The sequence below is a fragment of the Carcharodon carcharias genome (assembly GCF_017639515.1).
Source record: "Carcharodon carcharias isolate sCarCar2 chromosome X unlocalized genomic scaffold, sCarCar2.pri SUPER_X_unloc_10, whole genome shotgun sequence".
NCBI lineage: Eukaryota > Metazoa > Chordata > Chondrichthyes > Lamniformes > Lamnidae > Carcharodon > Carcharodon carcharias.
In genome coordinates, this window is record NW_024470865.1 from 32,501 (window position 1) to 46,832 (window position 14,332).

Consider the following 14,332-nt stretch of genomic DNA (forward strand, 5'->3'; position numbering starts at 1 on the left):
TGGGACTCGCTCCCACGGGGAGAATGTGGGACTCGCTCCCACGGGGAGAATGTGGGACTCGCTCCCACGGGGAGAATGTGGGACTCGCTCCCACGGGGAGAATGTGGGACTCGCTCCCGCGGGGAGAATGTGGGACTCGCTCCCACGGGGAGAATGTGGGACTCGCTCCCACGGGGAGAATGTGGGACTCGCTCCCACGGGGAGAATGTGGGACTCGCTCCCGCGGGGAGAATGTGGGACTCGCTCCCACGGGGAGCGGGGAGAATGTGGGACTCGCTCCCACGGGGAGAATGTGGGACTCGCTCCCACGGGGAGTGGGGGAGAATGTGGGACTGGCTCCCGCGGGGAGAATGTGGGACTCGCTCCCACGGGGAGAATGTGGGACTCGCTCCCACGGGGAGAATGTGGGACTCGCTCCCGCGGGGAGAATGTGGGACTCGCTCCCACGGGGAGCGGGGAGAATGTGGGACTCACTCCCACGGGGAGCGGGGAGAATGTGGGACTCGCTCCCGCGGGGAGAATGTGGGACTCGCTCCCACGGGGAGAATGTGGGACTTGCTCCCACGGGGAGAATGTGGGACTCGCTCCCGCGGGGAGAATGTCGGACTCGCTCCCACGGGGAGAATGTGGGACTCGCTCCCGCGGGGAGAATGTGGGACTCGCTCCCATGGAGAGCGGGGAGAATGTGGGACTTGCTCCCACGGGGAGAATGTGGGACTCGCTCCCACGGGGAGAATGTGGGACTCGCTCCCACGGGGAGTGGGGGAGAATGTGGGACTCGCTCCCACGAGGAGTGGGGAGAATGTGGGACTCGCTCCCACGGGGAGAATGTGGGACTCGCTCCTGCGGGGAGAATGTGGGACTCGCTCCCACGGCGAGAATGTGGGACTCGCTCCCACGGGGAGTGGGGGAGAATGTGGGACTCGCTCCCACGGCGAGAATGTGGGACTCGCTCCCACGGGGAGAATGTGGGACTCGCTCCCACGAGGAGTGGGGAGAATGTGGGACTGGCTCCCGCGGGGAGAATGTGGGACTCGCTCCCACGGGGAGAATGTGGGACTCGCTCCCACGGGGAGAATGTGGGACTGGCTCCCGCGGGGAGAATGTGGGACTCGCTCCCGCGGGGAGAATGTGGGACTCGCTCCCGCGAAGAGAATGTGGGACTCGCTCCCGCGGGGAGAATGTGGGACTCGCTCCCATGGGGAGAATGTGGGACTGGCTCCCGCGGGGAGAATGTGGGACTCGCTCCCACGGGGAGAATGTGGGACTCCCTCCCGCGGGGAGAATGTGGGACTCGCTCCCGCGGGGAGAATGTGGGACTGGCTCCCACGGGGAGCGGGGAGAATGTGGGACTCGCTCCCACGGGGAGAATGTGGGACTCGCTCCCACGGGGAGAATGTGGGACTCGCTCCCGCGGGGAGAATGTGGGACTCGCTCCCACGGGGAGAATGTGGGACTCGCTCCCACGGGGAGCGGGGAGAATGTGGGACTCGCTCCCACGGGGAGAATGTGGGATTCGATCCCACGGGGAGTGGTCGAGGTGAATAATGTCGATGTATTGAAAGGGGGCGGGAAGCTGGATAAACACATGAGGGGAAAGGAATAGACGGATAGGGTGATGGGAGGAGATGAAGTGGGGGGGGTGGGAGGAGGCTCTTGTGGAAGAGAAAAATGGGCACGGAGCAGATGCTCATTTCAATCATTCTCCACCTGTTGCTGAAGCTACAACTCATCACAGGCTTAGATACAGAGTAAATCTCCCTCTACACTGTCCCCATCAAACACTCCCAGGACAGGTACAGCACGGGGTTAGATACAGAGTAAAGCTCCCTCTACACCGTCCCCATCAAACACTCCCAGGACTGGTACAGCACGGGGTTAGATACAGAGTAAAGCTCCCTCTACACTGTCCCCATCAAACACTCCCAGGACAGGTACAGCACGGGGTTAGATACAGAGTAAAGCTCCCTCTACACTGTCCCCATCAAACACTCCCAGGACAGGTACAGCACGGGGTTAGATACAGAGTAAAGCTCCCTCTACACTGTCCCCATCAAACATTCCCAGGACAGTTACAGCACGGGGTTAGATACAGAGTAAATCTCCCTCTACACTGTCCCCATCAAACACTCCCAGGACAGGTACAACACGGAGTTAGATACAGAGTAAAGCTCCCTCTACACCGTCCCCATTCCGGTGCTCTATCCCAACAGTTTGCCTGCAACTCGGAAGACCTGCGGGAGTGTGTGGCGAAGGAACAGAACATCACTCCGAGGATGGTGAATGCCTGTTACCTCAAATCTTTAAATTACACTTTGGGGGAAGAGGTTAGTCCGTGTGGAGGCACGTCCCTCTTCTGCAACTTTCCAGAGGTGAGTGAGGGTCTGCCGGGCAGCTGTCAGTATTCGAGGGGTGTTGCTTTTTCAGAGGGTCAGTGCTGAGGGAGTGCCGCACTGTCGGAGGGTCAGCGCTGAGGGAGAGCCGCACTGTCGGAGGGTCAATGCTGAGGGAGCGCCACACTGTCGGAGGGTCAGCGCTGAGGGAGACCCACACTGTCGGAGGGTCAGTGCTGAGGGAGTGCCGCACTGTGGGAGGGTCAGTGCTGAGGGAGCGCCGCACTGTCGGAGGGTCAGTGCTGAGGGAGAGCCACACTGTCGGAGGCTCAGTGCTGAGGGAGCGCCGCACTGTCGGAGGGTCAGTGCTGAGGGAGCGCCGCAGTGTCGGAGGGTCAGTGCTGAGGGAGCGCCGCACTGTCGGAGGGTCAGCGCTGAGGGAGCGCCGCAGTGTCGGAGGGTCAGTGCTGAGGGAGCGCTGCTCTTTCTGTAATTAAATGATGGTCCCTGTCTAATGCAGTGTGCTTCTCTCTGCAGTATTTCACCTACAGTGTGCTGCTGACATTGTTGGCCTGTGCAGTGTTCTTACAGATAAGCAGCATTGGCAAACTCACCCTCATGTTCATCATCGAAGTCATTTTCATCATCCTCGTGGAGTGGCCGAAGGTCAACCTCTTCGACAACTTTGACCTCCTGGTTGCGGCCAATGCTCTGTAAGTTCAGAAACCACATTGTCCGACTCTGCTTTCCAGTTTTATTCTCTACTGCCTGGACCCTCCTCGAGCCTGTTACACAGGAACAGGAGGAGGCCATTCAGCCCCTCCTCCTCCTCGAGCCTGTTACACAGGAACAGGAGGAGGCCATTCAGCCCCACTCCTCGAGCCTGTTACACAGGAACAGGAGGAGGCCATTCAGCCCCACTCCTCGAGCCTGTTACACAGGAATAGAGGCCATTCAGTCCTCCAAGTCTGTTCCCCCATTAAATCAGATCACGGTTGCTCTGTATCTGTGTATCACCGTTTGGTTCTGTGATCCTTACCCCACAAAAAATCTATCAGCTCAGTTTGAAATTTCCAATTGACTCTCCCCACCCCCGACCAGCCCCAGCATCAACCCCTTTTTCTGGGCTTGGTCGGGTGTCGGGGGGAGTTGCAGGTTCCCACTCCCCTGTATGTGTGAGGAAGCGCTTCCCGACATCACCCCCGAACGGCCTGGCTCCAGTTTTAAGGTTCGTCCCCCCTCGTTCTGGACTCTTTCCCCCTCCCACCAAACCCACCAGAGGAAAGAGTTTCCCTCTATCGACCCTATCGAACCCTCCACTCATCTCAGACCCCCTCGATCCGATCACCCCTCAGCCTCCGACTCTCGAGGGATGGACAAGCCCAGCCTGTGCGACACAGCCTCGGTGTTTAACCCCTTCAGTCCCGGGATCATTGTGGGGAATCGGCTCGCTCCCCACCCTGACACTGAGCGGTAGAAGCTAGCTGAGGTGCGGTGCCCAAGCCGAACTCAGTTACTCGAGATGGGGGGAGCTGAACAGGCTTCATGATGATATCACTGTAATATAACATCCACGTATTAATTTTCACAGTGCAAGGGAATCCAAACACTGTTGTTGTGACACATCATTGCAATATAACTCTCTCAGCCCCGGTGCCAGGAACATGGAGCACAGCGTGCACACACACACACACACACACGCACACACGCAGACACACATACACATACAGAAACACTCAGACACACACATACATTCAAGCACAGGCACACACACCCACTTACAGACACACACCCAGGCACACACACACACCCAGGCACGTGCGGGCACACAAACCCACAGGCACACACACACACACACACAGGCACAAACACTTGCGCCGCACATGCACACAAAGAGGCACACACACACCCACAGGCACACACACACCCACAGGCACACAAACACTTACGCACACACACACACACAGATCCCCCCACAGGCGCGCGCGCACACACACACACACACACACACACATCCCCTCCCCCTCCCACCCCCCCCCCCACTTCACACATATAGATTTTTGGCTGAGTAGGCTATATCTGTTCTGTATATTCTATATAATAAATCTCTCTCTCTCTCTCACTCTGTCTCTGTCTGAACTGTCCCCAGGGCGACCTACAATGAAACAGAAACTTGGTGAGTACAGTAATTAACCTCCTTCTTCACACACACACCCTGCTGTTGATACAAGCACTGGAGCGGTTGGATGGGAGGTGCTAAGCGTTTTTCACTATATGAAGGGGGTTCCGTCAATGGGTGCAGGTCTCAGCCTGAAATGGAAAAAAAAATCACGTTTTTTTTACTAAGTGTGAGCTATGTAACAGAGTGTTATATCTGAATCTTACACTGAGGGTCAGTGTAACAGAGAGAGTGTTAAATCTGAATCTTACACTGAGGGTCAGTGTAACAAAGAGAGTGTTATATCTGAATATTACACTGAGGGTCAGTGTAACAGAGAGAGTGTTATATCTGAATATTACGCTGAGGGTCAGTGTAACAGAGAGAGTGTTATATCTGAGAGTCTTATACTGAGGGTCAGTGTAACAGAGAGAGTGTTATATCTGAATCTTACACTGAGGGTCAGTGTAATACAGTGAGTGTTATATCTGAATCTTATACTGAGGGTCAGTGTAACAGAGAGAGTGTTATATCTGAATATTACACTGAGGGTCAGTGTAACAGAAAGAATGTTATATCTGAATATTACACAGAGGGTCAGAGTAACAGAGTGAGTGTTATATCTGAAGCTTACACTGAGGGTCAGTGCAACAAGAGAGGGTGTTATATCTGAATAGTACACTGAGGGTCAGTGTAACAGAGAGAGTGTTATATCTGAATATTACGCTGAGGGTCAGTGTAACAGAGAGAGTGTTATAAGAGAAAGTCTTATATTGAGGGTCAGTGTAACAGAGAGACTGTTATAACTGAACATCTTATATTGAGGGTCAGTGTGCGAGAGAGAGAGAGACTGTTATAATTGAGGGTCTTATGCTGAGGGTCAGTGTGAGAGAAAGTGTTATAACTGAGCGTCTTATACTGAGGGTCAGTGTGAGAGAGAAAGTGTTATAACTGAGCGTCTTATACTGAGGGTCAGTGTGAGAGAGAGAGAGAGTGTTATAATTGAGAGTCATATACTGAGGGTAAGCGTGAGAGAGAGTGTGTTATAAATGAGCGTCTTATACGGAGTGTCAGTGTGATAGAGAGAGTTTTATAACTGAGCGTCTTATAGTGAGTGTCAGTGTAACAAAGAGAGTGTTGTAACTGAGAGACTTATACGGAGGGTCAGTTTGTGAGAGAGTGTTATAACTGGGAGTAATATACTGAGGGTCAGTGTAACAGAGAGAGTGTTATAACTGAGAGTCTGATACTGAGGGTCAGTGTAACAGAGAGTGTTATAATTGAGTGTCTTATACTGAGGGTCAGTGTAAAAGAGACAGTGTTATAACTGAGAGACTTATACTGAGGGTCAGTGTAACAGAGAAAGTGTTATAACTGAGAGTCTTATACTGAGGGTCAGTGTAAAGGAGAGAGTGGTAAAACTGAGTGTCATATACGGAGGGTCATTGTGAGAGACAGAGTGTTATAACTGAGTGTCTTATACTGAGGGTCAGTGTGAGAGTGAGTGTTATAACTGAGAGTCTTATACTGAGGGTCAGTGTAACAGAGAGAGTGTTATAACTGTGAGTCTTATACTGAGGGTCAGTGTGCGAGACAGTGTGTTATAACTGATTCTCTTCTACTCAGGGTCAGTGTAACAGAGAGTGTTATTAATGAGAATCTTATACTGAGGGTCAGTGTAACAGTGAGTGTGTTATAACTGAGTCTAACACTGATGGTCATTGTAAGACAGAGAGCGTTATAACAGAGAGTCTTATATTGAGGGTCAGTGTAACAGAGAGACTGTTATAACTGAACATCTTATACTGAGGGTCAGTGTGCGAGAGAGAGAGAGAGAGACTGTTATAATTGAGAGTCTTATACTGAGTGTCAGTGTAACAGAGAGAGTGTTATAACTGAGCGTCTTATACTGAGGGTCAGTGTAACAGAGAGTGCTTTAACTGAGCGTCTTATACTGAGTGTCTGTGTGATAGAGAGAGTTGTATAACTGAGCGTCTAATACTGAGTGTCAGTGTAACAAAGAGAGTGTTGTAACTGAGAGTCTTAGACGGAGGGTCAGTTTGTGGGAGAGAGTGTTATAACTGGGAGTATTATACTGAGGGTCAATGTACCAGAGAGAGTGTTATAACTGAGAGTCCTATACTGAGGGTCAGTGTGAGAGGGGGAGTGTTATAACTGAGAGTCTTATACTGAGGGTCAGGGTGAGAGACAGAGTGTTATAACAGAGTGTCTTATACTGAGGGTCAGTGTGAGAGTGAGTGTTATAACTGAGAGTCTTATACTGAGGGTCAGTGTAACAGAGAGAGTGTTATAACTGGGAGTCTTACATTGAGGGTGAGTGTAACAGAGAGAGTGTTATAACTGAGAATCTTATACTGAGGGTCAGTGTGTGAGACAGTGTGTTATAACTGAGTGTCTTCTACACAGGGTCAGTGTAACAGAGAGTGTTATAACTGAGAGTCTTTTTCTTAGGGTCATTGTAACGGTGAGTGTGTTATAACTGAGTCTAATACTGATGGTCATTGTAACACAGAGAGCGTTATAACAGAGAGTCTTATATTGAGGGTCAGTGTAACAGAGAGATTGTTATAATTGAACATCTTATACTGAGGGTCAGTGTGCGAGAGAGAGAGAGACTGTTATAATTGAGGGTCTTATGCTGAGGGTCAGTGTGAGAGAAAGTGTTATAACTGAGCTTCTTATAATGAGGGTCAGTGTGAGAGAGAGAGTGTTATAACTGAGTGTCTTATACTGAGGGTCAGTGTAACAGAGAGTGTTATAACTGAGTGTCTTCTAGTGAGGGTCAGTGTAACAGAGAGAGTGTCATAACTGAGTGCCTTATACTGAGGGTCAGTGTAACAGAGAGTGTGTTATAACTGAGTCTTATAATAAGGGTCAGTATGAGAGACAGTGTGTCATAACTGAGTGTCTTATACTGAGGGTCAGTGTAACAGAGAGTGTTATAACTGAGAGTCTTATACTGAGGGTCAGTGTAACAGTAAGTGTGTTATAACTGAGTCTAATACTGATGGTCATTGTAACACAGAGAGCGTTATAACAGAGAGTCTTATATTGAGGGTATGTGTAACAGAGAGACTGTTATAACTGAACATCATATACTGAGGGTCAGTGTACGAGAGAGAGAGAGACTGTTATACTTGAGGGTCTTATGCTGAGGGTCAGAGTGAGAGAAAGTGTTATAGCTGAGCGTCTTATACTGAGGGTCAGTGTGAGAGAGAGATACTGTTATAATTGAGAGTGATATACTGAGGGTCAGTGTAACAGACAGTGCTTTAACTGAGCATCTGATACTGAGTGTCAGTGTAACAAAGAGAGTGTTGTAACTGAGATCTTATACTGAGGGTCAGTTTGTGAGAGAGAGTGTTATAACTGGGAGTATTATACTGAGGGTCAGTGTAACAGAGAGGGTGTTATAACTGAGAGTCTGATACTGAGGGTCAGTGTAACAGAAAGAGTGTTATAACTGAGTGTCTTATACTGAGGGTCAGTGTGAGAGTGAGTGTTATAACTGAGAGTCCTATACTGAGGGTCAGTGTGAGAGGGGGAGTGTTATAACTGAGAGTCTTATACTGAGGGTCAGGGTGAGAGACAGAGTGTTATAACAGAGTGTCTTATACTGAGGGTCAGTTTGAGAGTGAGTGTTATAACTGAGAGTCTTATACTGAGGGTCAGTGTAACAGAGAGAGTGTTATAACTGGGAGTCTTACATTGAGGGTGAGTGTAACAGAGAGAGTGTTATAACTGAGAATCTTATACTGAGGGTCAGTGTGTGAGACAGTGTGTTATAACTGAGTGTCTTCTACTGAGGGTCAGTGTAACAGAGAGTGTTATAACTGAGAGTCCTATACTGAGGGTCATTGGGAGAGACAGAGTGTTATAACAGAGTGCCTTATACTGAGGGTCAGTGTGAGAGTGAGTGTTATAACTGAGAGTCTTATACTGAGGGTCAGTGTAACAGAGAGAGTGTTATAACTGTGAGTCTTATACTGAGGGTCAGTGTAACAGAGAGAGTGTTATAACTGTAAGTCTTATATTGAGGGTCAGTGTAACAGAGAGTGTTATAACTGAGAATCTTATACTGAGGGTCAGTGTAACAGTGAGTGTGTTATAACTGAGTCTAACACTGATGGTCATTGTAACACAGAGAGCGTTATAACAGAGAGTCTTATATTGAGGGTCAGTGTAACAGAGAGTGTTATAAATGAGAGTCCTATACTGAGGGTCATTGTGAGAGACAGAGTGTTATAACTGAGTGCCTTATACTGAGGGTCAGTGTGAGAGTGAGTGTTATAAATGAGAGTCTTATACTGAGGGTCAGTGTAACAGAGAGAGTGTTATAACTGAGAGTCTTACACTGAGGGTGAGTGTAACAGAGAGAGTGTTATAACTGTGAGTCTTATACTGAGGGTCAGTGTAACAGAGAGAGTGTTATAACTGAGCGTCTTATACTGAGGGTCAGTGTAACAGAGAGTGCTTTAACTGAGCGTCTTATACTGAGTGTCTGTGTGATAGAGAGAGTTGTATAACTGAGCGTCTAATACTGAGTGTCAGTGTAACAAAGAGAGTGTTGTAACTGGGAGTCTTAGACGGAGGGTCAGTTTGTGGGAGAGAGTGTTATAACTGGGAGTATTATACTGAGGGTCAATGTACCAGAGAGAGTGTTATAACTGAGAGTCCTATACTGAGGGTCAGTGTGAGAGGGGGAGTGTTATAACTGAGAGTCTTATACTGAGGGTCAGGGTGAGAGACAGAGTGTTATAACAGAGTGTCTTATACTGAGGGTCAGTTTGAGAGTGAGTGTTATAACTGAGAGTCTTATACTGAGGGTCAGTGTAACAGAGAGAGTGTTATAACTGGGAGTCTTACATTGAGGGTGAGTGTAACAGAGAGAGTGTTATAACTGAGAATCTTATACTGAGGGTCAGTGTGTGAGACAGTGTGTTATAACTGAGTGTCTTCTACACAGGGTCAGTGTAACAGAGAGTGTTATAACTGAGAGTCTTTTTCTTAGGGTCATTGTAACGGTGAGTGTGTTATAACTGAGTCTAATACTGATGGTCATTGTAACACAGAGAGCGTTATAACAGAGAGTCTTATATTGAGGGTCAGTGTAACAGAGAGATTGTTATAATTGAACATCTTATACTGAGGGTCAGTGTGCGAGAGAGAGAGAGACTGTTATAATTGAGGGTCTTATGCTGAGGGTCAGTGTGAGAGAAAGTGTTATAACTGAGCTTCTTATAATGAGGGTCAGTGTGAGAGAGAGAGTGTTATAACTGGGAGTCTGATACTGAGGGTCAGTGTAACAGAGAGAGTGTTATAACTGAGTATTGTACTGAGGGTCAGTGTGAGAGAGAGAGAGTGTTATAACTGAGTGTCTTATACTGAGGGTCAGTGTAACAGAGAGTGTTATAACTGAGTGTCTTCTAGTGAGGGTCAGTGTAACAGAGAGAGTGTCATAACTGAGTGCCTTATACTGAGGGTCAGTGTAACAGAGAGTGTGTTATAACTGAGTCTTATAATAAGGGTCAGTATGAGAGACAGTGTGTCATAACTGAGTGTCTTATACTGAGGGTCAGTGTAACAGAGAGTGTTATAACTGAGAGTCTTATACTGAGGGTCAGTGTAACAGTAAGTGTGTTATAACTGAGTCTAATACTGATGGTCATTGTAACACAGAGAGCGTTATAACAGAGAGTCTTATATTGAGGGTATGTGTAACAGAGAGACTGTTATAACTGAACATCATATACTGAGGGTCAGTGTACGAGAGAGAGAGAGACTGTTATACTTGAGGGTCTTATGCTGAGGGTCAGAGTGAGAGAAAGTGTTATAGCTGAGCGTCTTATACTGAGGGTCAGTGTGAGAGAGAGATAGTGTTATAATTGAGAGTGATATACTGAGGGTCAGTGTAACAGACAGTGCTTTAACTGAGCATCTGATACTGAGTGTCAGTGTAACAAAGAGAGTGTTGTAACTGAGAGTCTTATACTGAGGGTCAGTTTGTGAGAGAGAGTGTTATAACTGGGAGTATTATACTGAGGGTCAGTGTAACAGAGAGGGTGTTATAACTGAGAGTCTGATACTGAGGGTCAGTGTAACAGAAAGAGTGTTATAACTGAGTGTCTTATACTGAGGGTCAGTGTGAGAGTGAGTGTTATAACTGAGAGTCTTATACTGAGGGTCAGTGTGAGAGGGGGAGTGTTATAACTGAGAATCTTATACAGAGGGTCAGGGTGAGAGACAGTGTGTTATAACTGAGTGTCTTCTACTGAGGGTCAGTGTAACAGAGAGTGTTATAACTGAGAGTCCTATACTGAGGGTCATTGGGAGAGACAGAGTGTTATAACAGAGTGCCTTATACTGAGGGTCAGTGTGAGAGTGAGTGTTATAACTGAGAGTCTTATACTGAGGGTCAGTGTAACAGAGAGAGTGTTATAACTGTGAGTCTTATACTGAGGGTCAGTGTAACAGAGAGAGTGTTATAACTGTAAGTCTTATATTGAGGGTCAGTGTAACAGAGAGTGTTATAACTGAGAATCTTATACTGAGGGTCAGTGTAACAGTGAGTGTGTTATAACTGAGTCTAACACTGATGGTCATTGTAACACAGAGAGCGTTATAACAGAGAGTCTTATATTGAGGGTCAGTGTAACAGAGAGTGTTATAAATGAGAGTCCTATACTGAGGGTCATTGTGAGAGACAGAGTGTTATAACTGAGTGCCTTATACTGAGGGTCAGTGTGAGAGTGAGTGTTATAAATGAGAGTCTTATACTGAGGGTCAGTGTAACAGAGAGAGTGTTATAACTGAGAGTCTTACACTGAGGGTGAGTGTAACAGAGAGAGTGTTATAACTGTGAGTCTTATACTGAGGGTCAGTGTAACAGAGAGAGTGTTATAACTGAGCTTCTTATACTGAGGGTCAGTGTAACAGAGAGTGCTTTAACTGAGCGTCTTATACTGAGTGTCTGTGTGATAGAGAGAGTTGTATAACTGAGCGTCTAATACTGAGTGTCAGTGTAACAAAGAGAGTGTTGTAACTGGGAGTCTTAGACGGAGGGTCAGTTTGTGGGAGAGAGTGTTATAACTGGGAGTATTATACTGAGGGTCAATGTACCAGAGAGAGTGTTATAACTGAGAGTCCTATACTGAGGGTCAGTGTGAGAGGGGGAGTGTTATAACTGAGAGTCTTATACTGAGGGTCAGGGTGAGAGACAGAGTGTTATAACAGAGTGTCTTATACTGAGGGTCAGTGTGAGAGTGAGTGTTATAACTGAGAGTCTTATACTGAGGGTCAGTGTAACAGAGAGAGTGTTATAACTGGGAGTCTTACATTGAGGGTGAGTGTAACAGAGAGAGTGTTATAACTGAGAATCTTATACTGAGGGTCAGTGTGTGAGACAGTGTGTTATAACTGAGTGTCTTCTACACAGGGTCAGTGTAACAGAGAGTGTTATAACTGAGAGTCTTTTTCTTAGGGTCATTGTAACGGTGAGTGTGTTATAACTGAGTCTAATACTGATGGTCATTGTAACACAGAGAGCGTTATAACAGAGAGTCTTATATTGAGGGTCAGTGTAACAGAGAGATTGTTATAATTGAACATCTTATACTGAGGGTCAGTGTGCGAGAGAGAGAGAGACTGTTATAATTGAGGGTCTTATGCTGAGGGTCAGTGTGAGAGAAAGTGTTATAACTGAGCTTCTTATAATGAGGGTCAGTGTGAGAGAGAGAGTGTTATAACTGGGAGTCTGATACTGAGGGTCAGTGTAACAGAGAGAGTGTTATAACTGAGTATTGTACTGAGGGTCAGTGTGAGAGAGAGAGAGTGTTATAACTGAGTGTCTTATACTGAGGGTCAGTGTAACAGAGAGTGTTATAACTGAGTATCTTCTAGTGAGGGTCAGTGTAACAGAGAGAGTGTCATAACTGAGTGCCTTGTACTGAGGGTCAGTGTAACAGAGAGTGTGTTATAACTGAGTCTTATAATAAGGGTCAGTATGAGAGACAGTGTGTCATAACTGAGTGTCTTATACTGAGGGTCAGTGTAACAGAGAGTGTTATAACTGAGAGTCTTATACTGAGGGTCAGTGTAACAGTAAGTGTGTTATAACTGAGTCTAATACTGATGGTCATTGTAACACAGAGAGCGTTATAACAGAGACTCTTATATTGAGGGTATGTGTAACAGAGAGACTGTTATAACTGAACATCATATACTGAGGGTCAGTGTACGAGAGAGAGAGAGACTGTTATACTTGAGGGTCTTATGCTGAGGGTCAGAGTGAGAGAAAGTGTTATAGCTGAGCGTCTTATACTGAGGGTCAGTGTGAGAGAGAGATAGTGTTATAATTGAGAGTGATATACTGAGGGTCAGTGTAACAGACAGTGCTTTAACTGAGCATCTGATACTGAGTGTCAGTGTAACAAAGAGAGTGTTGTAACTGAGAGTCATATACTGAGGGTCAGTTTGTGAGAGAGAGTGTTATAACTGGGAGTATTATACTGAGGGTCAGTGTAACAGAGAGGGTGTTATAACTGAGAGTCTGATACTGAGGGTCAGTGTAACAGAAAGAGTGTTATAACTGAGTGTCTTATACTGAGGGTCAGTGTGAGAGTGAGTGTTATAACTGAGAGTCTTATACTGAGGGTCAGTGTGAGAGGGGGAGTGTTATAACTGAGAATCTTATACAGAGGGTCAGGGTGAGAGACAGTGTGTTATAACTGAGTGTCTTCTACTGAGGGTCAGTGTAACAGAGAGTGTTATAACTGAGAGTCCTATACTGAGGGTCATTGTGAGAGACAGAGTGTTATAACAGAGTGCCTTATACTGAGGGTCAGTGTGAGAGTGAGTGTTATAACTGAGAGTCTTATACTGAGGGTCAGTGTAACAGAGAGAGTGTTATAACTGTGAGTCTTATACTGAGGGTCAGTGTAACAGAGAGAGTGTTATAACTGTAAGTCTTATATTGAGGGTCAGTGTAACAGAGAGTGTTATAACTGAGAATCTTATACTGAGGGTCAGTGTAACAGTGAGTGTGTTATAACTGAGTCTAACACTGGTGGTCATTGTAACACAGAGAGCGTTATAACAGAGAGTCTTATATTGAGGGTCAGTGTAACAGAGAGTGTTATAAATGAGAGTCCTATACTGAGGGTCATTGTGAGAGACAGAGTGTTATAACTGAGTGCCTTATACTGAGGGTCAGTGTGAGAGTGAGTGTTATAAATGAGAGTCTTATACTGAGGGTCAGTGTAACAGAGAGAGTGTTATAACTGGGAGTCTTATATTGAGGGTGAGTGTAACAGAGAGAGTGTTATAACTGAGAGTCTTACACTGAGGGTGAGTGTAACAGAGAGAGTGTTATAACTGTGAGTCTTATACTGAGGGTCAGTGTAACAGAGAGAGTGTTATAACTGTAAGTCTTATATTGAGGGTCAGTGTAACAGAGAGTGTTATAACTGAGAATCTTATACTGAGGGTCAGTGTAACAGTGAGTGTGTTATAACTGAGTCTAACACTGATGGTCATTGTAACACAGAGAGCGTTATAACAGAGAGTCTTATATTGAGGGTCAGTGTAACAGAGAGTGTTATAAATGAGAGTCCTATACTGAGGGTCATTGTGAGAGACAGAGTGTTATAACTGAGTGCCTTATACTGAGGGTCAGTGTGAGAGTGAGTGTTATAAATGAGAGTCTTATACTGAGGGTCAGTGTAACAGAGAGAGTGTTATAACTGTGAGTCTTATATTGAGGGTGAGTGTAACAGAGAGAGTGTTATAACTGAGAGTCTTACACTGAGGGTCAGTGTAACAG

The 14,332-nt window shown here is 46.6% G+C and overlaps 1 protein-coding gene across 1 annotated transcript in view; it reads left to right on the forward strand.

The window, feature by feature from the left end:
* Nucleotides 1-14,332, forward strand: part of LOC121275076 (adenylate cyclase type 5-like) — a gene marked incomplete at its 5' end in the record, with an annotated part of 230,177 nt that overhangs the window by 31,903 nt on the left and 183,942 nt on the right. Inside the window, 3 exons of the mRNA XM_041182480.1 lie at nt 2,214-2,372; nt 2,871-3,046; nt 4,483-4,509. Coding sequence (XP_041038414.1) covers nt 2,214-2,372; nt 2,871-3,046; nt 4,483-4,509 — 362 coding nt within the window. The remainder of the gene's footprint in view (nt 1-2,213; nt 2,373-2,870; nt 3,047-4,482; nt 4,510-14,332) is intronic.